The following is a 26,644-nucleotide window of genomic DNA, read 5'->3' on the forward strand; positions in this document are numbered from 1 at the left end:
ATAAATTCAAAAGAAAGGCTCAAAAATTTTAAGATACCAATTCTCTCCAAGTAGACCTACAGACGCAATGCAATACCAATCAAAATTCCAGTTAGTCTCTTTGTAGAAATTGATAATTTCTAAAATTCATATGGAAATACAAAGGACCTAGATAGTCAAAACAATTTTGAAAACGAAGAACAAAGTCAGGTGACCCACCTGCTTCAAGACTTAGTATAAAGTTCCACAGTGTAGTTAGTACTGGCATCAAGCTAGTCAAATAGATCACTGAAACAGAATAGAAAGTCCAGAAATAGTTCCACTATTATATGAAAATATATATGATCAATTAACTTTGACAAAGATGCAAAGGCAATTCAGTGGAGAAAGGAGTCTTTTCATTTTCAGCAAATGGTGCTGAAACAACTGGATATCCATATGCCAAAAACACACACACCACCAAAGAAAACAAATTTTTCAGAATCCTCCATGTTCATATCATATGTAAAAATTAACTCAAAATGTATCATAGACTTAATTGCAAATCCTAAAACTATAAAACTTCTAGAAGAAAATCCCTGTGACTTTGGATCAGCAGAAATTTCTCAGACGTGACACCAAAAGCATGATCTATAAAAGAGAAAAGTGATCAATTAAATTAGACTTTGTAAAAATTAACTTCTGTTCTTTGAAAGACATTGTTAACGGAAAAACAAGCCACCAGATGGAGAAAATGTTTGCAGATTACAAATCTAATAAAGAATTTGTATCCATAATAATAATGCATTCTCAAACAACAACACTTTTTTTTTTTAATGAGTAGAAGAATTGAATGGACATTTCACCAAAGAAGAGATACAGGTGGCAAATAAGCACATGAAAAGATGCTCAGCATCGTAAAACTCTCTTACGGAGGTTTACCAGAGAATCCACACAGCAACCTTACCCACCAGGAATACCTCTAACACCAGCTTTCATATCAGTTTGGCTTTCTACAGTCCCCTCATTCTCTGAGCTCCATTCACTAGGCAAATGTAAAATAAAACCACAGTGAGATACCACTATATAACTCTATGTCTAAAATTATGGTATGAAAAATTAAAGATGGGTGGAAACTGGAAGCCACATGCTCTAATGGTGGGAGGGCAAAATCATACTGCCACTTTGGAAGACAGTTTGGCAGTATCTTAAAAAGTTAAGTATAAATTTACCATATGACCCAGCAATTCAGTCTGAGGTATCTACCCAAGAGAAATGAAGACATGTGCCCACAAAGACTCATACATGAATGTACGAGTAATAATCCTGGCAGCATAATTCACAACAGCCACAAGAAATGGAAACAACCCAAATGTCCATCAATTCATAGATGGATAAACTAAATGTGATCTATCCATACAATGGAAACTATTTGGTGATAAAAAGGAACGAAGTACTGCCACACACTACAATGTAGATGAACCTCATGCTAAGTGAAAGAAGACAGAAACAAAAGACCACATATTGTATGATTCGATTTTTATGAAATGTCCAGAAAACACAAATCAACAGAGACAGAAAATGCATTAGTGGTTCCCTGGGTCTAGGGTAGGAACAGGGGGTTACTGTAAACGGACATGAGGGATCATTTTGGGGGTGACGAACATGTTCTAAAATTGGATTGTCATGATAGCTGCACAACTTTGTCAATTTGCTACAAGGACTGATTTACACACTTAAAATGAGTGAATCTGAAGATATGTAAATTACAGCTCAATAAAGCTGCTTTAAAAAAAAAGTTAAACGTATACCTACTATACAATCCAGTCATTCTACTCCTAAGCATTTATCCAAGGGAAAAATATTGTCCATACAGAGACTTGTCTATGAATGTTCATAGTGGCTACATCGTAATTCCAAATATAGGTACTGCTCAGCAATAAACATGAATAAACTTTGGATACACAGAACAATATGGATACACCTGAAAATAATTATACCAAGTGGAAAAGAAGGAGTACATACTGTAGGCTGCCTTCTAGATAAAACTTTAGAAGATGTAAACTAATCTATAATGATAGAAAGATCAGATGCGGTCAGGGGAGCGACAACAAAAGGACACGAGGCGTCTTTGATGGTTTCACTGGTGCATACATGTGTCCAAACTTGGCAAATTGTACACCTTAAACATGTATTGTACATAAATTATATCTCCAAGTTATTAAAAGATGTGAAGCAAGTAAGCAAACCAGACCATGGCCACAGTACATTTGCGCTAGCTGGCAAAGGACCACTGCCACTCTTACACCGTGACACCCTCTCAGGCAGAGAGGCGCTGCACTGCTGGGGGTAGTGGATCACGCTGAGGAGTCAGGGCTGCTGCTGCACAGTGGGGCAGGGGGCGGTGGGGATCCCCCTTGAGTGTCTCTACACCCATGGATAATGGTTAAGTGGCAACTGTGGCAACCAAGGCAAGACAACCAAGGGCTCAGACGCCCAGCAATGAATGTCTGGATCACCCCCATCAGGAAATAACCAGACCAGCTGCAGCCTTAGGCCAGGATAAGGGAAAAATCCAGAACGGGGGTAGACTAGGGACCGGGAGGTAGCTGAGGCCATTAATCCTCTGAGATAGATAGTGCTGGCTGCCACCTCGCAGGGGACTCTGTTCCATAGGACTTAGACCTTCTCTCTCGGGGAAGCAGGGAGAGAAAGACAAGGGCAGCTCTGAGTGGTTTGGGGGCTGGACTGTTTCACCCCTACAGACCCTCTTGGCCTTACTTCCTTTTGTTCCAGCTGAGTGATTTGATGCCAACACAACCTGCCTGCACCATGCTGCCCACCCTGTGCCCCTCTCACCTCCACCACCTACCATGGGCTCAACTTAGCACCCATGTTTACACACGCAACCCAGAAATGCAGCGAGTCAATGCCCCAGGGGGCAAATCTTCAACCAATGGGAAGAGGAGACGGTGGACAAATTCTTCCCCTTTTCTCCCCACCAAGAAATGGTGCTGAGACTCATTTACCTGGCGTCTCAGGGTCACAGTCTGTTGATGCAGCAGTCCCATTTAGTGGCGGCCACAATGGCGCTGGCCGCCACTAAATGAGAGCTCCTTATGCGACCTCTCCCTCCTTCTGACTTCTCTCCCTCCCGCACCGCTCCTCTGGGTTGCTCTGCAAAACAAAAAGAGGGCACAGGAGCCCTCTGCTTTAGGCTCTGCTTTCTGGGAACCCTGGCCCAGGCACCACCCACGTGCTGCCTCCCAACGTGTATTTCCAGCCAGATTTCCCTGAGCTCCAAGCGCACATATCCTAACACAGAACAGGGACCCTAGGTTTCTTTTTGTTTTTTTATTTAATTTATTGGGGTGACAATTGTTAGTAAAACTACATAGATTTCAGGTGTACAATTCTGTATTACATCATCTATAAATCCCATTGTGTATTCACCACCCAGAGTCAGTTCTCCTTCCGTCACCATATATTTGATGGGAGCCAAGGTTTATAATGTCCAAAATGGAACTCCTGATCTTCTCCCAATTCCTGCTCCACTGAAGCTTTCCTCATCTGTGCCCAGGACAAAACCCTTGGGTCGTCCACGACTCACCCGGTCTGTCAGCACATCATATTGGTGCTATCTTCAAAAGGTCTCTCGAACCTGACCACTTTCACCACCTCGTCATGGCTGCTTGGTCCAAGGTTCTGTCCTCTCCTCCCTGGAATATTGTAGTCACCTCTAGACGGGTCCCCCTGCTTCTGTCCTTACCCTCTGTTGTCTCCTCCCCCACAGCGTGGGACTTAGGATGTAAGTCACTCGTGTCACTCCTCTTCTCTAAACTCCAATGGCCTCTACCTCACTCACAGTAAAGGTCCTCACAGGGGCCTGCCAGATGCCAGGCTGCCCGCAGGTACTTTCTCCATCTTATCTCCTACCACTCTCCACCTCCCTCTCTTTTCCTGCCCCCCTAGTCTCATCTTGTTCCCTGAAGATGTTGAGCATGTTCCTACCTCAGGGCCTTTGCACATGCTGCTTCCTCTGCCGGGTATGCCTGACCTTAGATATATTCACAGGGCATCATTCAAGTCTCTTCAAATATCTGCTCGCAAGACCCACCCCAACTAACTGTTGTTACACCGTCCCCCACCTTCCCCTGCCTCATTTAATAGTCCTTATCTTCTGACATCATATTATGTCTTTACTCAATTGGTTTTGCCGGTGGTCTGCCTTCCCCACTAGCATACAAGCTCCATAAAAGCAGCGATTTATCCACCCATTCACTGCTCTACCTCCATTGCTTAGAACCCTGCTTATTAGCACATAGGAGACTCTCCAATATTTTGATGAATTAATGAGTTTCCCTCATTTTTACAAAGAGGAAGATAGACCACTGAGTTTTTGAGAGGATTTGGGTTCATGCATATAAGGTCTGACCCACGCTAAGCTCTCAAGGCAAGCTAGCCGTTCTAACCTCAAGCCTAAGAGTCTGACTCAGAGACAGAAAATCCTGTCCTGGAGGACAGAGTGACTTTAGCTGACACCTGTGAGGAGGGCCAGACTTGGAACAGCGAGGTACATTCCTGGCTACATACCTTTCGTGATTAAATAGCGACCCTGTTACTGGAGGGCCCCAAATTCCAGCCTCTCAGATTCCCCAGAGCTCTCAGAGGACAACGAAGTAGGTTGAGAAGCCACAGGAATGAGTCTGGCCTTGACTGGGAAGAGAGAGCTAGGGGGTGTCGGATAAGGCAAACGGCGGCGAACACCCTTTCTCAAACTGCAAGTCATCACCCTGGAGTCGCTGGTGAACAATTCTGTGGGTTGCAAATAGCTGCTGGTTAACGAGAAAATACCTGTGGGTTGCAGAAAGAGCAATGGCTGATGTAAAGTTGCTGGTTTCACTTACACATATGTGTATACTGGATCATGATGCCTATCTGTGGGTTAGGGTGAAAAAGTACAATTGAAAGCCACTGGGCTTTGGGAAATGAGGACTTGGGCCCCTCTCAGGCTTCATCGCCCCTGCAGCTGCTGAGGCTTGAACACCCGAAAACCCCCCCGGCTGTGCCTACCTGTAGGAAGCTTCCAGTAGCGTTTGTTCTGTCCCCCAACGCTAGAGGGCTGATAATGGCTGGATTGTGTTCTCAGGACAGGACTCGTTAATTCGACAAGTATTCAGTGAGTTGTGATTCTGTGCCAGGCACTGGTCTAGATGCTTGGCACATATCAATAAACAAAACAGACAGAAAACTGAGCCCTTTAGAGCTTATGTTCTAGCAGGTAGAGACACAAAAAAACAGTATTATGTGTTAGCTGAGGACTCTTATAGAAAACACGTATGTTACTCAGGTTGTAAGGGGGAGGGTACTCAGAAGTGCCGGGGGATAGGGAAGGAGACAGATGTTAAGTGAGGGGGTCTGGGCGGACCCAGACAATGACTTAACTTGGAGGTAGAGGAGTTAGCTGGCTGTGGTGCTCTCTGGAAGAACGCGAGGGTCAGGCAGGGCAAAGGCCTTATGGGGCAAGTGTGCTGAGCAGTTTCAAGGCACAGCAAGGAGCCGGGGTGGCCGAAACACAGGCAACAGGGAGTGAGGGGCGGTCGGTGGCCGTGCAGACCCCAAAAGTCACCACAAGAACTTGAGCCTCGTTCTGGGTGGGACAGGGAGCCAAAGCAGTGTTTTGAGCAGGTAAGGAACATGAGTTGATTCTCTCTCAAATCCACGTCAAGGTCACTCTGGCTGGCCTTGACACCAACACAAAAGGGCCATGGTGGGAGGAGGGGCCGAGTGAGGTGGCAGAAACCTGGTCAGAGGGGTGGCTGGATGGCGTGGGCAAAGTGATCAGAGTCTGTGTACTGAAGACAGAAACTGACAGGTTAGATGCAGCATGTGACAGTGGAGTCCAGGACGATGCTCCAACTGTGTGGCTTGGGAACCTGGAAGGAGGTTGCCATCCACCAAAATGTGGAGACCTCTGAAAAAGACCAGCAATGCAGACAGTGGGCGGAGCCACAGCCCAGGGCACAGGTGTGGGGGACCAAGGAAACTGACTACTCATGCCTGCAGCCACTGCTGAGTCCTTCAGAAAAAAAAAGAGAAAGAAAAGGTCACACAGCCATGTTCTCAGAAAGCAAACTAGGGTGGACCAGTCTGAGTCATGACTTTTTAAGTGAAAAATGGTTTGGAGTTATAGAGAAATCGGTAAAGAAATCACTCTAGATTTTGTTCTTCTGAGAGTATCTGAGTCCTTCCAGGAGTGAGGAGGAACCCACAGGCAGATTATGGTGGCAACTTCCCCTAAATACAGATAAGGTCATTTCAACATACAGCCTGCAGACTCGGCTATGTCAAAGGGAGGCTTCAGAACAGTAAACTGAGGAGATTCCACAAAGGGTTTCCAACGAGTTTTATTTTAGTTTCCAATATTATCAGCAATGATACAGGAGTAATTCAGGCAATATATCACCTTAAATACATCAGAGAAAAAACTCACTGTGTGAAGCATGTCTCACACTCCAGCAAATGAACATAAAAACAGAGAACAAAGTCAGCAGCATTAAATCAGTGTTTTCTGCCACATTTCTTTCAGAAAGTCTCTCCCTTAGTGGTATACACTGCATTTGACTTATTGTATAAGCTCAAAATTCCATTCACTGCCCAGGGGCTACATTCAAAAAAATTCATGTTTACTTATTCTAAATTAATTTCCCCCCCCAAATACAAAATTCATTGGAATTGTGTGGCACTGACTTCTCCTGGCACCCTGTGAGGTGGCTACCATCCAGGCCTGGCAAAGCGCCTACCGCACGCCGACCTTGGCAAAGTCGTTTTGTTCCACACAACAAGGAGACTGAGGGTTTGAAAAACCAGCAGGTACCTGGTGAGGACGCACCTGCGTGGCCACCCACCAGTGAGCAGAGGCCACCAACTCACATCCCTGAAGACGGAAAGCAGGTGGATTCAAAAAAGCAGGACAAGCCCCAGGCTCACTGCCTGAGCCCTGCCTCGTTCTGAGAGAGGTACTGCCTGTTTCTAGCATGTTCTCTGATCTGTGCCGCAAAGGCTGTCACCCAAAGGCTACTTGCCCCTGACAACACACTGGAGACAGGAACCTGCCCCCACTTTAACCAATAACAACAGCCAAACTCAACAACGGGAAACATTTCTCAAAGTCGACAGGAGGCCACATGTGTATCAGTCAGAGACGGGATCGGGGAAGCTGGGAGGGCGGGTCCTGGGGTTCCCACACTAACACTTGGCTAAATGCAGCATCACTGGCACAGCAGACTTAGCCCAGAGGACTGATGGCCAAGGCGGGGTGGGCACATGTCTCTTAAGGGGCGTAACAAGGATGTAATGAAGCGAGTGGGACGGGCTCTCCGACCCCACGAGCCTCTCAGTGAGGTCAGGTGAAGGGTTCTGTTCTACGTCAACTCCATTCTCCAGCCGTCCTGAATGGGGCCCACTCCTCAGCCTGCGCCGAGGTCCCCTTCCTTCCATCCTTCCTTCTACTACATTCTTTAACAATCTCGACTAAACCATCTTTCACCAATATTAAAACCCAACTCCACAGGCCAAGGGCCAAAACTAGAACAGGGGACAGCGAGGAGAGGAGGGGCACATCCCTCCTTGTCAAGGTAAGGGCAGCTCCCACGACAGCACAGCCATCAGGACAGGGACACGCCCCTCCACAACAGCTCCCCTAAGTTCTTGCTACTCCCGTTGTCTCTGCTGCATCTTTCCTCCCCTCTTGGCACAGGCACCACCTCACCTAAAACCCAAGGCATCCGGACTGAGCCCCACAACCAAGACGTGTCTGAAAGGCTCTGCAAATGGGACAAAGCATGAAAGCTGAAGGAAGTGACACACAAGCCACAAGTCCTTCTGGGATAGTACTATTGCCGATGCAATCTGGGAAGAAAATCCACCCACCTCCTAAGGTACCCTTTTTCTGCGGGTGTGCTGGGGCGAGGAGAGCAGGAGTGCATGGGTCAGTATTAATGTTGGCTGGAGGAAGGGGTGCCTGCCTGATACCCCGACAGGCTCCAAGCAGGCATTCGCAACACTGGGAGATCCAAGACCTTATCAAGCAGTCAAGTGATTCTCAATCAAGGGAACTGACAAAGCAGAGAGAAGACTTGACGTGACTTCTCAGTCCCATGCTGTCCGTGGTCACTGTTAGAAAGTCTCCTTCAGGGGTACAAGCTGGAAAATCTCTTGCAGCAGCCGGCGGAGGAGGGGCAGGTAACTAGTGTTTAAGGGCTCAAAACTGTATGAGACAGAGGGTGCTTTCATTCTCACGGCCCTGGCGGAGGCCCTGGTGGAGGCCCCGTGCAGCTGGCGGCACTGTCCTCTCCACGCAGGCGCGGGCTCCAGGCTGCCCACTATCTGCTGGGCTGCAGATACTGGTGCACGAACATGTTGAGCTCACTGTCCATCCAACCACCTTTATTCCTGCAGAGAAATGGGGACTTTGTAGCGCTCACAGCTAACAACTGGTAACACTGGCATTACACGCCAGGCGCTGTTCTAAGGACACGTGACACGGAGCCTCATTTACTCCTCCTATAACCCCCATCTTCTTACACACAAGGAAAATGAGGCCCAGAGAGGTGAAACAACCCTCCAGGCACACGATTAATAAGTGGTGGAACCGAAAGACTGTCAAGCCTTGTCTGCTCCACCCTGGGACCACAGGAAAGTCCTGAGCTGGCAGGAACTCAGTTTTCCTGCCTCTCCCGTTTCAGGTTCAGCCTGTCCCTGTGGCTAACAGGCAGCAGAACCCCCACCCCCCACACACACATCCTGACAGTTCCCAGGGGATGAGCAGTGTCCCTGGAAAATGGCTGCTGGGGGCCAGCCCGGTGGCTCAGGTGGTTGGGACGCTGTGCTCCTAAGGCCGAGATCGCCAATTGGATTCCCACATGGGCCAGTGAGCTACACCCTCTACAGCTAAGATTGTGAACAGCAGCTCTCCCTGGAGCTGGGCTGCCATGAGCAGCCGGAGGTCCTCGTGAGCTGCTGTGTGCTGCTGTGGGCTACCGTGTGCCGCCAGGAATGGCCGGCCGGCAGCCAGCGTGAGTGGCCGGCAGCCATCATGAGCAGCTGGCAGCCAGCAAGAGCCGTCATGAGCTGCTGTGAGTGGCCGACCGACAACCAGCTGCCTCAGCCAAGGCTCATAACACCAACATGGGCCAGGGAGCTGTGTCCTACACAACTAGACTGAGAAACAATGGCTTGAACCAGAATGGGGGGAGGCGGAAGAAGGGGGGGGAAGAAAATGGCTGCTGGGGCGGTGGGCGGAGGGCGCAGGGTGCAGTCAGGGAAGGGGAAGCCCATTTATCTGCTCAGGGGCCTGGAGCCCGAGCCTCCTGATGCAGCTTCCTCTGGCGCTGACGTTGGGGGCGGGGGCAGGAAGCACAGGGTCCCCGCGCGCTGATGTTATCTCAGCTAAGCGGCCGAGGACTTTTACAGAGCACAGACACATTCAGCTCTGTGTCATGGAGTCTTAACTCCACTTTACAGGTAACAACTGCGACACAGGATGGCTCAGGGATTTGCCCGAACACAAGTGCCTGGCCCAGAACCCAGGACTCCTGACTCCTTAGATCAAGACTCTGTCCAGCAAACTCTGAGATTCAACAGAGGCCTCACGCGAATCTGCATTCCAATCAGGGCCCTGTTGGTTACCTGCTACTCAGCCAGCTTTCCTGTGGGTAAAAATGCTGATCTGTCCCCTTCCCTCAAAGAGAAATGGGGTTAAGATGTGTCGGGTGGGTCTAGCCCAGTGTCCCCAGCACACAGCAGACAACAGGGACAATCAACATGTAGCATCGGGGGCGCAGGAGCCAAGCACTCCTAGACTGACCATGTACTGTGAGATTCCAGACAAGTTCCTCAACCTCTGTAGGCCCCAACCTTCCTTTTCATAAAATGGAGATGATGATGTGACCCTGAAAGGACGCTGAAGGTTGAGTGGAACAGCTGGTGTCAAGTGCCTGAGACGCTGCAGTTACGAAGGTGCCCATGAGCTGCAACCTCACGGTCCCATCCTGCTTGGTCCCTCTGTGGCCACCACGGCCCTGACTGCAGGTGCCCGGATGGCAGTGACTCCGTCATATTGAGGCTCAGCGCTAGCCCCGCATCTGGCACCCAGCAGGTGCCCAGCAAACATCTAACACATGAGCGAGCTAAATGCCCACCAGAGAGATCTGTGCCAACACCCAAGACACAGACAAGCAGCTGAGCTCCCAACGTGCCTGCGCCACACACCAGAGCCAACCTTTCCCGCCGTCCAGGCCAAGCTCACCTGAGCAGTTTTGCTTTGCTCTGAAGTGAATCAAGAACTTCAATTTTCTCGTTCATGGTGGCAATTTCCTGTTCCAGGTTCTCCCGGGTGACATCAACTTGCTGGCACAAATGAGCAAAAGTCCCCGACAGTTCTCTGAGGGATAGAGTCAGTGGGGGTCAACCAGGCTACAAGGATGCTTCGCAGGACCGCACTGGGGACTAAACCCGAGCCACCCAGAGCAGGGCAGCAGCCAGACCCACTGTCACCTATTGGTAGCTCTGCCTTGCACCGGACCTGGTTTGGCAGACTCTTCTTCCCTACCCCCTGCTGAGGTCGTGCCCATCACAACCACCATACACACCGGCATCACCATAGTGTGTGCCCGGCTTGGGCACAAGAGACCAGGACTCAGATCGTGGCTCTGCTGCTAATGAGCTGAATGACAAGGGGACAAGGGACTACTCTCCAAGTCTATTTCTTCATTTTGAAAAAGCAGATGCCAAGAAAAACAACATCTACCTCTAAGGGGTTGGAGGAGAAAACGAAAAATTAGGCACAAAATGCCTAGCAAGGGCCTGCCAGACAGCAGCTAGCATTTCACCCCCCCACCACCCAGACCAAGCGAGGTCGTGCCATGAAGAACGGGCTGTGGCTTAGAACTGCAAAGCTTCATGCACAACCCAAGGCCTTCATGGCAACCTTTAAAAAAATCCTTCAAGTAACGTCACTCCTCTACCGTCCTCCTTCTTTGGGGGACCAGACAACTACGTGGGCCGGGCCCAGGCCATAGGTCCCTGGAGAGCTGCCTGTCCCCATCCCTGTCCTCAAGCTAGCGCTGCACAGCTGAAGGCCCGGGTCGGATGATGCTAGGACCCAATGGCTTCTGGGCCGAGGTCGGAAGGGAACCGTGAGGGAAGTCTTGAACCTGAACACGGGAGCTGGCGCTGCCCCTCAGGACTGGAGGGCCACTCACTGCTGGACTTGGTGGCTGCAGTTGGAGCCGGTGTAACTGATGATGAGCTGCAGCTTCTCGCTGGCGTAGTCTACAAACTGGCGTTTGAAGGCCCTCTCCTTGGCCTTGGTGGTCCAGGTCAGGCGCTCGTAGACGTAGAGGAGGCCATAAAGCCCAAAGGAGAGGGCAATGAGCCGCCAGCCCACCGCCTTCCACACCTGCAGGAGCACAGCGGTCAGCCAGCATGACCTCTGCCACCCCACCGCCCATCATCGCGGCCTGTCGCTGCCAGGACTTTTGCAAGAGCCCCTTTCAAGGAGCCTTTGTGTTGCGCCTCAGAACAGCTCTTTCAATGTCTGGTTTAATCCCACTGAGGCCAGACGGGCAGACACTGTCTCTAGCTTTAAAATGAGGGAAACTTGGGGTGGCCGGTTAGCTAGTTAGAGCATGGTGCTAACAACACCAAGGTTGCCGGTTCGATCCCCACATAGGCCACTGCGAGCTGCGCCCTCCTAAAATAAATAAATAAATAAATAATAAAAATGAGGGAAACTTAGTATTGGCCCCGCTAGTGTTTGCACACGTGACTTGTGCAAAGCAGGGCATGGGAGTGTTAGGGCCAGAAGCACAGGTCCAGTAACACAGACTTCTTAAAGATAAATGTACTGACGACACTGTCAAGTTGAATTCCACCATCATTCCTGAGCAGATGGCTTCTTTTGTAATACTTTGCTCCAAGGCACTGCAGATATATTCAATGAGCACTGGATTTGGAGCCAGAAACCGAGGCTCTAGAGCAGACGGCCATCCTGGCTATGACCTCGGGCAAGTTTCTGTACACCTGTTTCCTCACAGAACCAGCATAAGGTTTCCACCAATGCACAGGGCTATTTGGGTAAAGCAAGACACTGTAAAGGGGTGACAAGTGTCAGTGTCTCAGCCAATGACCCTCTGCCAGGTCACCTCCATGAAAGAACCAAGCATGTGCTTTCTGTAGATGGGGAGGAGGAGAGGCCTTCGCTCTGTCTCACCCTAATCTTACAAGCTGAGAACGCAGTACCTGACAGTTTGGTTACAGTTACATTCTGCCACCACTCTACAAGCCAAATGCCCATGATAGAGAACCTGCCCACATCATTAAGAAAATTCAAGGCATAAGTTACTCTGGCTGCAGTGTATCATGGGTCGGGACGCAGGGAATACCCTAGGTTTCAAGAAGGCAATCTATGATTTCAGGCATTCAGGTGGAAAGGAAAAGGGCCACAAAACCAGGAGATGGAGGAAGAAGGGTTCAAGGCCCGGTCTGCCCTCTTTTGTCTTAAACCCTTGCAAGTTTTGCTCTTGATTTCATCCCCAGCTCTCTAGAACCCAGGCTTGTCAATTTCCCAGGTTACTTCCCTACCCACCATGTAGTTCAGGCCCCACAGGGGAAAGAACATGGCCTTAGAGGCACATGGAAACAAAATTCAAGTCTTCTCTGTGTATCCCTGGCAAGCCAACCACAGACTTTCCTTATCTCTAAAATGGGAATGGTGCTATCTAAATGTCATGCTCGTTGACTTAAATAAGTCAATAAATGTACGTTAAATGACTAAAGTTGCAGATGCTGTGTCCGCTGTTAGATGCTAGGCCAATGCAGGGAATAGCCTCAGAACTGTGCCCCAGTCTGCGCCCACCTGTCCTCCCCCCACCCCTTCCCAAGCAGGGCTTGTTACTCACCACTCCTCCAACAACAAGAATGCCCATGGAGGTCCTAGATGTCAGGGAGGCCAGGCCAGTGACCATGGAAACCATGAGTTCTTCTTGGGTGAGGGAGCCCTGTGGCAGGGGGGGCATGCTGGGGTTGGCTGGTGTCAGAGGGACGGGACGCTGAACCTGGAGAAACGAGGCGAGGGGTAAGAAGAGTGGGGCTTATTCAATAAAACCCTCAGTGACCCTCGAGGCTAGAGGTGGCTCTTCAACTTCCAAAAGGCAAAAACGTGGAAATGAGTTTCTCAAGTTGCAAAGAGGATTTAAGCTTCATAACAGACCTGTCTGGCCAAAGGTGAGCACTGCAGGATACCCCAAAATATGAGCAGTGGCCATCCTGGAAGGCATCAGCACAGTTCCCCAAAGTGTGGGACGTGTACCAAGAGCAGTACATGCAATAATTCAAGTGGTAAACAGGTGGTGTAAAATCTAAATGTTAAAACGGTGGTATATGAATACATATTTTATAGGCCATCTGCATTTAATAGTCACATGTATTAGAAATTATTTAATAGTACTTAATTTAATGTAATTTAATAGTACCAACAGTGACTTAGTGTATTACAAAAAAATCCTGCTAGCATTTATACTTCCACAAATATTAGTGCTTAGGATAAAGTTAGATTGATTTACAGCAAAAACCTTGACCATGGTACACTGTGGGGTGGCACACGTGCCATGGCAGTCGACCTCGGGAACCCCTTCCAGAATGGTTCGTGGGTGTGGAGGCAGAATGCAGACTTACCTCCCACACCGCCCACGGGGGAGGGACTTGGCTTGCCTGGTCGTTGTAGCCCATCAGGGCCCGGCGGCTGTTCTTGGGACCCAGGAAGCGATTCACCAACATGGTCCACCCAAGAGAGAAATGGAACTCGATGTCTTCCTGAAAGTCAGCACACAACTTGTCACAGTTGAGGTCGTAGCTGAGGGAGAAGCACTGCCGAGGGACCAGCATGTCGATCTGACTCCGCAAAGACACAGGAAGGAGGGGTTTCAAGCCGTCTGTCAGGAAGGGGAGTGGGGAGAAAGCACGTCAGCTCCGCTATGTGCCACACCGGTGCCAAGCCAGCTACGGCCAAGGACGCTGACGGTTCTGCCCGGAAACCAGGCCTGGATGAGCGGGCCTGTGGGGCCAGAGTGCCGCACTCAGGGCAGGCAGGCCCGCTCCCCCAGGGGTACACAGACCGAGGCATGGATTAAGGAACAGGCCACACTCTCAGCCTGTGACAGTCCCACGTGGTAACACAAGACAGCTCCGAAGTCTAGGTGTGGAATGAACTCGCGACACACACCCAGAACCTTAAGTTATCGAGCTGACTCATCATAAAAGGTGACAGACCAGGAAAGGTCATTATGTCTGCAGCCTGGCCTCCGAAGCTGAGCTCTGGGCAGCCGAGAGCCGAGGACCCGAGTTCCCCTGCTGCACTGACCTATCATCTCCTGCTGCATGGTTTGCAGGGAGCTGGTGATGGCCGTGGAGCAGCGGTCAGACATATTTCGGCCCAGTCCTTCCTCTATATGGCGGTGCAGTTCCTGTAACCAGATGAGAGAGGCTGAGAGAAGCAGCATCCCCAGTCAGGAGTTCCTTCTGGGGAGCCACGGGACAAGGAGATAGGAGGCTGGTTGGCCTACGCCCCCCCAGTGACCAGGGAAAGCCAAGTGGGGCCTGACACAGACCGGCAGGGGCTGACCTGCTGTTTGCCTGGTGATTCTACCCAGCAGCCAAAAGGAATGAAGGGGGGCCCTGCCCACAGCACCTGCTGCATAACGACTCACGTTCTTATAGACCTTGAGGACGACTGGAGAAGGGTGGAAATCCATCTGGTACTCGTCCACCAGCACCGAGAGGCGCCTGATCTCCTCAGCCATCGCAGTCGACACCTACAGAAGGAAGCGCGCTGTTAAGTATCAAGGATGAACGTTGTTCAAATCTGCAGGGGAGCGTCTACCAGATCCTAAGAGACTATCTCCTTCCCCACAAGCCAGCAGTTTCCTCAGCTCATCCATGGAATTGAAGCTTTGAGGTAGAAGGGACGTGAGAAACTGGCTGACCAATCACTCATCTAAGATCTGGAAAGGGACCTGCCCAGGGTCACACAATGGAACGGTGAACCCAGAGAGGCTCTGCATTCTTGCATCAGGGCCATGCCACAGCTTCTTTCTGGAAGGCTGAGGAGCCCCCACATGAGGTCTGCTTTTTCACGTTGCCAGCACCCTGGACCGCAGTCCGAATCTCCCCAAAGTGCTTCCTCCCCATTTCTCACCTGCCTCTCGACCTCCTCGGTAATCTGCTTAATTCTGAGTTTGTAATCTTGTGCCAAGAGCTCCAGCTGTTTGTCAATGAATCTCAGCCGCTCTTGCCGGTCCTCACGCATTTCCAGGCAGTAAACCCTGAGAAAGATCATTAGTTACTAGACCCAGGTCCCCACCCAACTAAGCAGAGGAGCAAGAGGGGACGCCAGAAAGCTTGCATGGGCCCCAGCTGTGATCTTGGCAGGGGGCCTTGGCAGATTCACACATACCCAGAGACGTGCTCTTCCCCTCCCCAGGAATGAGGGAGAGACGCACCAACCACTCACTCTCAAGTCTTCCATTTGGAAGATGTGACAGTGGGGAGGATGCCTTCAGGGGGTTAGAACAAGTTCTGCCAATTATCATAGAAAAAAATGCTCAACTTCACTAGTAATCAGGGAAATGAAATTTACAAGAGGTACTACTCTCTACCAAAATGTCTCCAAAACTCACCACATTTGACCTACTGGTGAGGGTCGGGGGAATGGGAGTTCCAGTACATCCTGCTGGTGGGACTATGAACGGGATTAGATGTTTCAGAAAGCAACAAAGTGAAATTGGCTAACACCGAAAATGCACATACCCTAAAACAGAACCATTCCACCTCCCGGAATTAATCCCAGAAAGGCTCGCACAAATGTGCAGGAGGGGACACGTGAACTGATGTCCACTGCAGTGAAGTTTGCAATAGAAAAAAAAATGAAATCTAAAAATCAATCAGTGGGAAAATGAGGTATATTCACAACAGAATACTCTATAGCAGTTAACAGTCATCATAAACTCAACTACATGTATCAACAAAAGTAAGGGAAGGCCAGCCTGGTGGCTCAGGTGGTTGGAGCACCGCGCTGAAGGCCGTAGGTTCAATTCCCACATGGGCCAGTGAGCTGCGCCCTCTACAGTTAAGATTGTGAACAACAGCTCTCCCTGGAGCTGGGCTGCAGCGGGCTGCTGTATGCAGCCATGGGCTACCGTGTGCCCCCACCAGTGGCCAGAGTGGCCAGCAGCCGGCGAGAACTGCCATAAGCTGCTGTGAGCGGACAACTGGTGACTGACAACCGACGACTGGTGACCGACTGCCTCAGCGGGGGTGAGCGCAAGGCTCATAATACCAGCATGGGCCAGGGAGCTGTGTCCTACACAACTAGACTGAGAAACAACGGCTTGAACTGGAGTGGGGGGAAGTGGAAGAAACGGGGGGTAAATAAATAAATATAAAAAAATAAAACAAAAGGGCAAAAACAATGCTGAGTGGAAAGAAAAGCTAGGTCAGTACACACACAGTACGAGGCCATATCTGTACACTTAAAGCATATACAAAGCATCTTCAGGATTTATGTAAAAAGTACTTTTTAAATGGATGATAAGACTACACAAAATTCATGATCATGGTGCCCTCTGAGGTGGGCAGAGTGACACTGGGACAAGAGGCTGAAGAATCAAAGGTATTTAACATTTTTTGTGTTTTATTTTAACTTAAAAATAATATAAAGCAAATGTTGACTGTCAATTCCTTGTGGTGGAAGCAAGGTGTTAACTTATTCTCTATACTTTCCTATATTTTAATATCTCCCAAAAGAAGTTATTTAAAAAAAAAAAAGTGTTCTGCTTCCAGCTCTGAGAATGGCTGGGCTTGTGGGGGCGGCATTTCAGGGGACTGTGCTGCACAGGCCTGGTGGGACCAACAGACCCCCAACGGCCCACCCTGGCCAGGCTGCTCCATGCGGACCTAATGTGGCTGGTGCCTGGGGAGGGGGACCTGCTGGGCACCCAGAGACTCAGCTCTGCCAGCTCTGTCCCTGGGCCCATCCCCAGACAGGGGGTCAGGTGGTCACTTCCCGCACTCCCCCCACCTGTCCGAGGCACCCTTCTTACCGCTGCTCCTGAGCAGCGATGTGCAGAGAGTCCATGATGAGGCGAACCGCCTCCGCAATCTGCTTGGCCCGCACCGTGTGCTGCTCGAATTTGGTCTTCACCGCAGACTGGGAGATGCACTCCTGGAACAGACAAGAGGTGCTGAGGGAGGCCACCAGGGACCACCAGCCAAGGGCCCAGCTCTGGCTTTCACTGCCAAGGGACACAGCTGGTGACAGCTAAGGAGGCCCAGAATCGCCAGATACCAGAATCAAAGGACTCACCTCAAACCTCCTCTCAAAATTCTGAAACTCAAGCATCCTCACTTGAAAGCCTTCCGCAAGAGCGCCCCCTAGGAGAATTGCACAACATCAGTTCCGAAATACTAGGTTGGTGCAAAAGTAATTGCGGTTTTTGCAATCACTGTTTCCCCGAAAATAAGACTGAGCCAGACAATCAGTTCTAATGCGTCTTTTGGAGCAAAAATTAATATAAGACCCAGTCTTATATCATATTATATAAGATCCAATCTTGTATTACATGACATAAGACCCAGTGTTACGTTATGTTACGTTATATTACACCTGGTATTATATATTATATTATATACTATATTATATTATATTATATTATATTATATTATATTATATTATATTACATTATATTTGTTATATTATATTAATTATATTATATCCAGTCTTACAGTAAAATAAGATCAGATCTTATATTAATTTTTGCTCCAAAAAGACGCATTGGAGCTGATTGTCCGGCTCAGTCTTATTTTTGGGGAAACATGGTATTTTTAACCTTTTAAACCGCTATTACTTTTGCACCAACCCAATAACTTGGCAGCAGAGGAAACCGGAGAAAACCCACAAAGCCAAGCTGACTGGGCACTTGGCTAAACACTGGGAAGCAAACAGCTTCTCACTCAAGCCTCTTCTCACCATCTCGTTCTCAGAACTATTTTCTACTGGCTGACCTGGCATGCGACCCAATGTCTCAAACATCAGGGAAAAGGCGGAAGTCTGTTCCATCATCACCTCCTTCGGGCATGCCCTGGGCCTTCTGGATCCTGGCGTTGAGCACCTCCTTGGCAGAGACAAAGAAGATGCGGTCTCCAGCCTGGCCTCGATCTACCACGCCCAGCTCGTCCACCAGGAAGCTGGTACAACGCTCCATGTGCTGCCGCCGCACCTGGAGCCCAAACAGATAGGTGTATGTGACCAGGTGGGGTGGGTGGACCCTCCTGATGGAGCCTACAGCCCCCAACTGCTTCTTTGTTAAAAAAATAAGCAATAATTCACACGGTTCAGTATTCATAAGGTGCAAACACATACACAGCAAGCCATCTGCCACTACCTCTGTTCTCTAGACACTAAACTCCTCAGAACCAATATGGCCATGTTTCTTGGGGGTATGACTTACATTAGCAGAAATGCTACAACATGCCCCAAGCTGCCTCTTGTTCACGTCTACACAGGATCTCACGTTGGTGCCTCAGAAGGAACTGGGGGTCGAGAAACCTAAACCTGGGCTCCATGCTGACGAGCCGAGTCCTCCTAGGGCCTTGTTTATGAAATGACTAGGCGCCACCAGACAAGCCCATCTACCTCTGAAGCCCTAGGGCTCTATTGCTAGAACTTAAAAATAGTAACAGCCTCTTGTGGACACCTGCCATGTGCCAGGTGCTTTTCTCAGTTAAGAGATTTCATCCTCTCTGTAACTCTTCTATCCATCTCACAGGTGAGGAATTTACCAGAAGGCTTAAGGAATTTACCAGCGTCACACTGCCCAATGTCAGCCTGCTGTGACTGTATAGCATATGTCATCATCCCATGTTACCAATCTATTACTCCTTTTTCTCTCATTTCACACATGAACCAATCTTCGTTCCTCTTTTAAGCTTCTTTCCTGGATATCTTCCTAAAGCTGAGCCTGTTCTATGATGACTAATTCTTTATGAACCAAAGTTGAGCACTGGCCCTAATCAAGGGTTCAGCTAACGTCCTGAGGATGCTTTTCAGACCTGGATGAAAACTTTCTGAAGGGTGGCGGGATTGGGGAAATGAAGGGAGTGTTTTCAAAGCTGGCAGAGGACCCCACAGCGACCCCAGGGAACACCTGGGAAACCTCTGGTGATGAAACTCCTTCAGAGACGTCAGGGCCAATGCGATCTGGGAGTGCATGAAGGGGCTGTGGGTAGACACACGGGGTGGCAGTCCCCAAACTGCGGAATGAAGAGACACCAACCTCCTCCATGTACTCAGGCTCTGAGGCAGACGCGTCCCAACGATTGTTGAGGATGAAGATGTTGGGGCGGGACAGACGCTCGCTCACCTTGTGGAAGAACTGCTTTTCCTGGGGGAGGAGCAAAGACCTCAGTGGACGAGGGGCCAGGCTAGCCAAGGCCCTGGGCGTGTGAGAAAGGCAGGCAGAGGAGGGGTTACCGTCTGCATCAGGGTGGACTCCGAGTTGGCCACGAGCACGAACACATCAGCGTCCAGGCAAAACTTGTCAATCCAGCTGTCCAGCTCTGTGGTGACATCAATGCCGGGGCTAGAGGCGACAGGGGTAAACCAACATCAGGCACAGACCAGGAGCAGCCCTTCTTCCTGCTTTGACAGACCTGAGGCAGGCAGGCAAGGGAGACAGCCAGAGGGAGAGTATTTGGGCCCATTGTCCCTTACTGGAGGGATTTTTACTTTTGCATTTCATAACATCCCAAATCATCTGAAAATGTGTTTTCTGTTATGCGTCTATCACTTTTATAAAGACAATGATTTACAATTTTACTTGGGGGACAAACAATTAAGGTGAAATTTTATATGATGTGAGTCCAACAAGCACTATAGTACCGTATTTCTTGATATAGCTGCAACCTGTCCACAAAGCAGGAGCAAAGTGAAGTGCTCCTTTGGTAGAAATAAAGTACAACACGACCACCCCCCCACCTCATCCCCCCCCCACACACACATACACACTAGCACTGGGTTGCGGCTCTCACCACCCCCTCCTACCCCTCCTTACAGACTATCACTGGGCCATCTTCAGGGCATTGGTGCCAATGGGTATAATAAATCCAAGAGGCAGGAAGATTTGGTGGAGCCAGTTTGAAAGGCAATAATACGTAAGCAGAGCAATGACAAGGCCCAGGGGACACTGGCCTGGATGATCCAGAAATGGGACACAGTTTGGCCCTCCCGGGGGGGGCACCTTCCCCCTTACCTGTCCATCAGCACGAGGTCATCCTTCAGCAGTGAGCACTTGGAGTTGGGCCACATCACACTCACCAAGCTGCCGGCGTGCAGCTGCTCGTCCTGGTGGAGGGCATGCGCCAGCTGGTTCACGGTCTGACGGGGAGGAGGGGGAGAAAGCTCAGGGCTGAGGACGAGCCACCAGCCAGAGTCCCTGTGCTGCCTGGCCTGAGACTGCTGCCCAGTGGGTTACCCCTTTCCTTCACTTCACCCGCGAAAAGAAAAGTCGGGAGCTGCCAGGAACAAGCAACTCCTCTTCACTCCTCTTTTAAGCTGCTTTCTTGGATATTGTCCTAAAGCCGAGCGTGTTCTGTATTAAGTCATTATGAGCCAAAATGAGTATCTGGCTCCAAACAAGAATGTAACTGGCTCTCAGAAAAACGAAAATGTGCAAGCCCCTAGCTGCTATGTCAGAATCACAGAGCAAGTGCAGGACTCACTCTCTGGCAACAACCCCAGAAGTACCAAGGCACACACTCCCTTCACTGCAAAGACGGAGGTCAGATGGCCCGCTTGGCAGCGCACGAGGCCCTGAAGACTCCTGATTCCTGGGGCCCCAGGTTTCAGACCCTCCCTGAAGCTCTCGCTCCTCCCAACAGCTAGGCTACAACAGGGCTTCCCATTTCCTCCCCCGGGGCACTGTCCTCTCCTTAGAGGTGCCACCAGTCCCCTCACATGCTGAACGGCCGGCCAGCACGCTGCAGCTGCATGGTCCCCATGCCAGTACCTGCCACAGAACCCTCACCTTGATGCTCCTCTTCTCCTCAGAGCCCTCCGTGAGGAGGAAGGCCTCGTGGCCATCTGTGCCCTCCACCCGCAGGAAGCAGTTGGTGGTGTGGCCGATCCCTGAGGGCAGAACCTTGTCCCAGAGCATGGCATTGATCACGGTGCTCTTCCCGTTGCTTGTCCTGTGAGGAAATACTGCTGTCAGTGAGCCACGAACATCTGCATCCGGGGCTTTCACAATGAAGTTACCAGCGTACAACTCCAAAGTCTTGTTCTCTGCAGGGACACCAGTGCCCAGCCAGGGGAGTCGGGGCCTGAGTTTCCGAAAATGAATGGACAAACACCTCTGGCCGGTGCCTGCGACGTGCTCCTGGTTCATCACTACCAACCAACTTGCAAGGGGCTCACATAGTACAGTGCCACATGCTGACACAACCTGTCCTGAAACAGGCCTGCCACCAACCGTAAACCTCTCAGCAACACGTATAGAAACCACCTGAAGGAGACCCACTCCTACTTAAACCACTGACACCCCCGGGCTGTCTTCCTCAGTCTAACTGACCTCAGCTGGTTTTCCACAAAAGGCCTGTCCTGCTGCTTGTCTCCCATCGTGCTCCCCCTCACACAGAAAGCCTCACCCCATCCGCCCCAGCTGATAGCTGCCAGGTACAGAGGAGATTGCTGTAGCTCCCCTGCCTACCGTGCCCCTTTGCTAGATTCCGGTGCTTGAAAACAGCTCTACTCAGCACACTGGCGGGATCCGGCTGCTAGCTCACCTGAAGTGAGGGCCACACCTCTGAGGTGAGGATGAAGAAATGACAGCCACGCCCGAGGTGATGGGTCATTAGGGACAGGACTCCAGGCAGAGTGCCTGTTCCTCAGGCTACCACTGTGCTGCATCCAAACTGTCTGAGAGCCTTTTCTTCCTGGATGGGATTTTCTTTTTCTTTTTTTTTTAGATGCTGTGGTATAAGAAATGTATTTGGTCCTTGTCCCCAGTTCCTGGCACAGCGCTGCTATAACCCCTGGAATTTCCCGAATGATAGAAATGTCGTTATCATTCACAAGGAGCCCCATTTGAGCACACCTATTTATGCTATAAGGTGACTCAGGGTGCGCTCCCCAGATAGTCTCAAGGTGGGCTGGTCACCAAAACAAGCAAGTGATTAGAGGGTGGGAACTTTCAGCCCCACCCACCAACCTCTGGGAAAAGGAAGAAGGGGACTGCAAATTAAGCCCCACAAAAACTCTTGAACAGGGACGGCCAGATGGCTCAGTTGGTAAGCGCGCGAGCTCTGAACAACAGGGTTGCTGGTTCGGTTCTCACATGGACCAGTGAGCTGCACCCTCCACAACTAGACTGAAGACAATGAGCTGCTGCTGAGCTTCCGGAGGGGTGGCCGGATGGCCCAGTTGGTTAGAGTGCGAGCTCTCAACAACAAGGTTGTTGGTTCAATTCCCACATGGGATGTTGGGCTGTGCCCCCTGCAACTAAAAATTGAAAACGGCAACTGGACTTGGAGCTGAGCTGCGCCCTCCACAACTAGATTGAAGGACAGTGACTTTGAGTTGATGGGTCCTGAAGAAACACACTGTTCCCCAATAAAATTTAAAAAACAAACAAAAAAACTCTTCAACAATGAGATGTGATGAACTTCCAGGGGACGAAAGGCATCCCCATGCCTGGTGGTAGTACATCCCCATTCCCTAGGGACAAAAGCTCCGCACTCAGCACCTTCCCAGTCCTGGCCCCATGTACCTCTGCACCCGGCTGTTGATCTGTATCCTCTATAGCAATGCCTTTTATAAGAAACCAGTAAACGTAAGTAAATGTTCCCGAGCTTTGTGAGCCGCTCTAGCAAATTAATCAAACTTGAGGAGGTCCTGGGAACCTCCAGTTTACAGCCACTCAGTCAGAAGCACAGGTTTCTGAATGGTGTCTGCAGTGGGGGCAGTCTTGTGGGACTGAGTCCTTACCTGTGTCCAGGTAGACAGTGTCAGAACTGAGTTCAATTTGTAGGACACCAGTCAGTGTCCACCGAGAACTGGAGAATTGCTCGGTGGTATGGAAAACATTCCAGAGGTGCCTACTGGACCTCAAAGAGGAACAAGAAGGAGATCTGATGGCTAAAACTATAAAACTCTTAGAAGAAAACATAGGAGAACGCCTCATGACACTGGATTTGGCAATTTCTTAGATATGACAACAAAAGTATAAATAGATTAACTGGACTGTCAAAATAAAAAACTTCTGTGCATCAAAGAACAGTCATCAGAGTGAAAAGGAAACCCACAGAATGGGAGAAAACATTTACAAATCATGTATCTCGTAAGGGATTAATATCCAGAATATATAAAGAACTACAACTCAACAACAAAAAAAACAACAAACCAAAAAACCCAATTTAAAAATGGGCAAAGGACCTAAATAGACATTTCTCCAAAGAGACACAAATGACCAACAAGCACATGAAAAGATGGTCAACATCACTAATCACGAGGGAAATACAAATCAGAACCACAATGAGATAGCATCTCACACCCATTAGGATGGCTACTAAAAAAGAAACAGGAAGCAAGTAGGAGGAGGACATGGAGAAACTGGAACCCTTGTACACTGCTGGTGGGGATATCAAATGGTACAGCCTCTCTGGAAAAAATATGGTGGCTCCTCAAAAAATTAAAAATAGAATTACTGTATGATCCAGCAGTTCCACTTCTGGGCATAGACCCAAAAGAATTAAAAGTAGAGTCTCGAACAGATATTTGTACCCCATATTCATAGCAGCATTCTTCACAGAGCCAAAAAGTGGAAGCTACCCACGTGTCCACCATGGATAAACGGATCAACAAGATATGGTCTCTCCATACAATGGACTATTACTCAGCCTTAAAAAGGAAGGGGATTCTGACACCTGCAGCTACATGGACGACCCTTGAGGACATTACGCTAAGTGAAATAAGCCAGTCACAAAAGGACAAATACTGTATGATTCTACTCATATGAGGTCCCTAGAGCTGTCAAATTCATAGACAGAAAGTAGAATGGTGGTTACCAGGGGCTGGGGGAAGGGGAGTGGGGAGTTAATGATGCAAAGAGTTCTGTTTTGCAAGATGGAAAGAGTTCTGGATATGGCTTGTGGTGACGGTTGCACAACAACGTACGTGTATGTAACACTCCTGAACTGTACACCTAAGAATGATTATGATGCTCATCTATGGACAGTCTCCGTGCCGGATGCAGACAGATCACCAGAGACATTCCAACTACAGACCAGGAGAATCTATCAGACCGTCACTGGCTGCCTCCACTCCACCTGAAGATGATTCGAGACAGATACCAGAAATCTTCCTGACTGCCTGCCTTCAGAACTCAGAAAGCGGGATTCTAGTCCACTTCGATAATTACTTTGTTTTTCTTGTTTCCATAGAGATGTCTCCTATTAAATAAATGCCTGACTGCTTGCACCACAGGCTTCACTTGGCGAGCCCACCAGCATCGCCGCCTCCTGAAATGAGACACAACTATTTAACCCAACAGAACTTTTCTCAGGACTGAGACGGATTCAATGACAGAAGGTCTCCCACACTGGCTTCCAGAACATGAAACTTCCAGGGAAGTTTCAGAGGAGGGACCTGTGGGGGTTCAGAAGGAGTCACCCCAAGCTGTGCCTCAGTGGTACGTAGATTACTTTGAGCTAAAGGCAATTTTAGCATCAGACTCAAGAGAAACTTTGGCCCTTCCTTTACCTACTATCTGCAGCGCAGAGCAAACTTCTATTTGCAAAATGTCTGTTCTTCTTATCTTCCTGCAAAGACCCTTTGAAGCCCCCAGGGCACAGTACCTCATCCCTTCCGTGTTTCCCCAAAAATAAGACGTACCCCAAAAATAAGTTCCAGTTAAGATCGTCAGCTAGACAGACGCATTTAGTATGGTTCCAGAAGAAGATGACATGACTGTATTTGAATAAGTGTAGATGGTTGTACATGAAAAAATAAGACATCCCCTGAAAATACACCCTAATGCGTCTTTTGGAGCAAAAATTCATAGGAGACCCAGTGTTATTTTCGGGGAAACACAGTAGCTCAGGATGTCTTAAATGCGCTCAGGCCCCCTTCCTGTCTCTGAACATCTCATGCATGTGAGGTCTCTGACTCTCATGTATGTGGAGTTCCCATATACATGTATGTATGAAATTTGGTTATTTTCCCTTGCTAAAAAAAACGAATGGTTACGATGTTAAATTTTGTTACGAGTGTTTCACTACAAGTAAAAATAAACAGAAGAGCGCCTTGGGGCACCCAGACTGCGATTCTGCACAAAGTGCCTCCCTCCTTCCTCCCCTCCCGCCTTCCTCCTTTCCTACCTCCCTTCCTTCCCTTCTTCCTCCCTGCCCTCTCTCCTTCCTCTCTTCCCTCCCTTCACCCCTCCCTCCCAGCCAAAAAGAAAGAAGGTGTGAGGCCTTCAGGGACTCACCGGCCAAAAAAGGCCACTTTCATGTGCCGCCGGGCCAGCACCTCGCTGATGCCCCTCACTTTGGCCAGGTAACCTCTGACATCCAGAACTTGTTCTTCTGTCGTAACAGGGTCCAGTTCTGCATTCCTGTAGGTGTCTAGAGGCGGAGATTGAAAATGGGTCAACACCTGGTCTAAGCCGGTCCAGTCACAGGGCTGGAAGGGACAGAGTTCACCTCTGTGGCTCCCTGCAGTCCAGCTTCCCTACTGTGGGGCAGAAGAGCCGCAGGTCAGATGGCGGCTCTCAGGGCAAGACTACCTACCTGGGTTCCAGTGCAGGCGACGAAGTGCTGGCTCTTACCCCTTCCTAGCTTTGGGACCTCACACGAACCTTCCTGGGTCTTAGTTTCCTCACCCTTAACATGGAGCTAACAGTACCTACCGCATGTGACTATTGCAAGGATTAAATGAATTAAAACTCAAGAAGTGCTAAAAATGGTAGCTGGCGCGTGATGAATACTCAAACATTAACTGCCATCATTTACTTTGGTTTTTTACTTAACAAATACTTACAAAGTTCTCACTACATGCCAGCCACTGTTCCGATCACTTTTCAAACATGGTGTCATTTACCAGTCACAGAGTAAGTGGCAGAGCCAGGAAAGGGACCAGGCAGGCTGGCTCTGGAGTCCTGGCGTTTAGTCCCCCTGTGCGGCTTCCTGGGGCCACCCCTGCTCCAGCCAGGCCTCCTGCCATCCCGCTGCCTCACCACTGCCCGCATGCTGCCTCGTTATTCTGGGCTTTGCTCAATGCTGCCCCCAACCCGCACTTTGAAGAATGAATGCATGACGCTGGGCCCCTCTGCCTCAGTCCCACTTCGCCTCAGGTCTAGCTTGGACTGCACAGCCCCCAGGAAGCCTTCCCTGACCGCCCCGCCCCCAACCTGACTCAGGTCCCCTTGTCCATGCTCCCACAGCACCCTGTACTTCTCCCATCTCAGCACTTGCCTCCCCGAAGCGTAGCCACCTAGCTTACCTGTCTGCGTCATCTACCCTGTGAGGGCCAAACTGTGTGATCCCAGCACCCAGCGCCCAGCAGCTATGCAGTGTT

At 49.7% G+C, this 26,644-nt stretch overlaps 1 protein-coding gene across 3 annotated transcripts in view; it reads right to left on the reverse strand.

Annotated features, from left to right (window-relative positions):
* Nucleotides 1-6,347: 6,347 nt before the first annotated feature.
* MFN2 (mitofusin 2) overlaps nt 6,348-26,644 on the reverse strand; it is a 30,390-nt gene continuing 10,093 nt past the window's right edge. For all 3 annotated transcript variants that reach the window (XM_019756306.2, XM_019756308.2, XM_019756307.2), the window contains 16 exons: nt 25,557-25,692; nt 21,099-21,261; nt 20,325-20,449; nt 19,547-19,655; nt 19,350-19,457; nt 18,140-18,293; nt 17,381-17,448; nt 17,118-17,239; nt 15,215-15,341; nt 14,727-14,831; nt 14,381-14,483; nt 13,732-13,952; nt 12,921-13,076; nt 11,223-11,419; nt 10,268-10,402; nt 6,348-8,412 (listed from right to left, as the gene is read on the reverse strand). In XM_019756306.2, coding sequence (XP_019611865.1) covers nt 8,343-8,412; nt 10,268-10,402; nt 11,223-11,419; nt 12,921-13,076; nt 13,732-13,952; nt 14,381-14,483; nt 14,727-14,831; nt 15,215-15,341; nt 17,118-17,239; nt 17,381-17,448; nt 18,140-18,293; nt 19,350-19,457; nt 19,547-19,655; nt 20,325-20,449; nt 21,099-21,261; nt 25,557-25,692 — 2,099 coding nt within the window. In that variant the 3' untranslated portion in view covers nt 6,348-8,342. The remainder of the gene's footprint in view (nt 8,413-10,267; nt 10,403-11,222; nt 11,420-12,920; nt 13,077-13,731; nt 13,953-14,380; nt 14,484-14,726; nt 14,832-15,214; nt 15,342-17,117; nt 17,240-17,380; nt 17,449-18,139; nt 18,294-19,349; nt 19,458-19,546; nt 19,656-20,324; nt 20,450-21,098; nt 21,262-25,556; nt 25,693-26,644) is intronic.

The sequence above is a fragment of the Rhinolophus sinicus genome, linkage group LG06 (genome assembly GCF_036562045.2).
Source record: "Rhinolophus sinicus isolate RSC01 linkage group LG06, ASM3656204v1, whole genome shotgun sequence".
In the NCBI taxonomy this organism is placed as follows: Eukaryota; Metazoa; Chordata; class Mammalia; order Chiroptera; family Rhinolophidae; genus Rhinolophus; species Rhinolophus sinicus.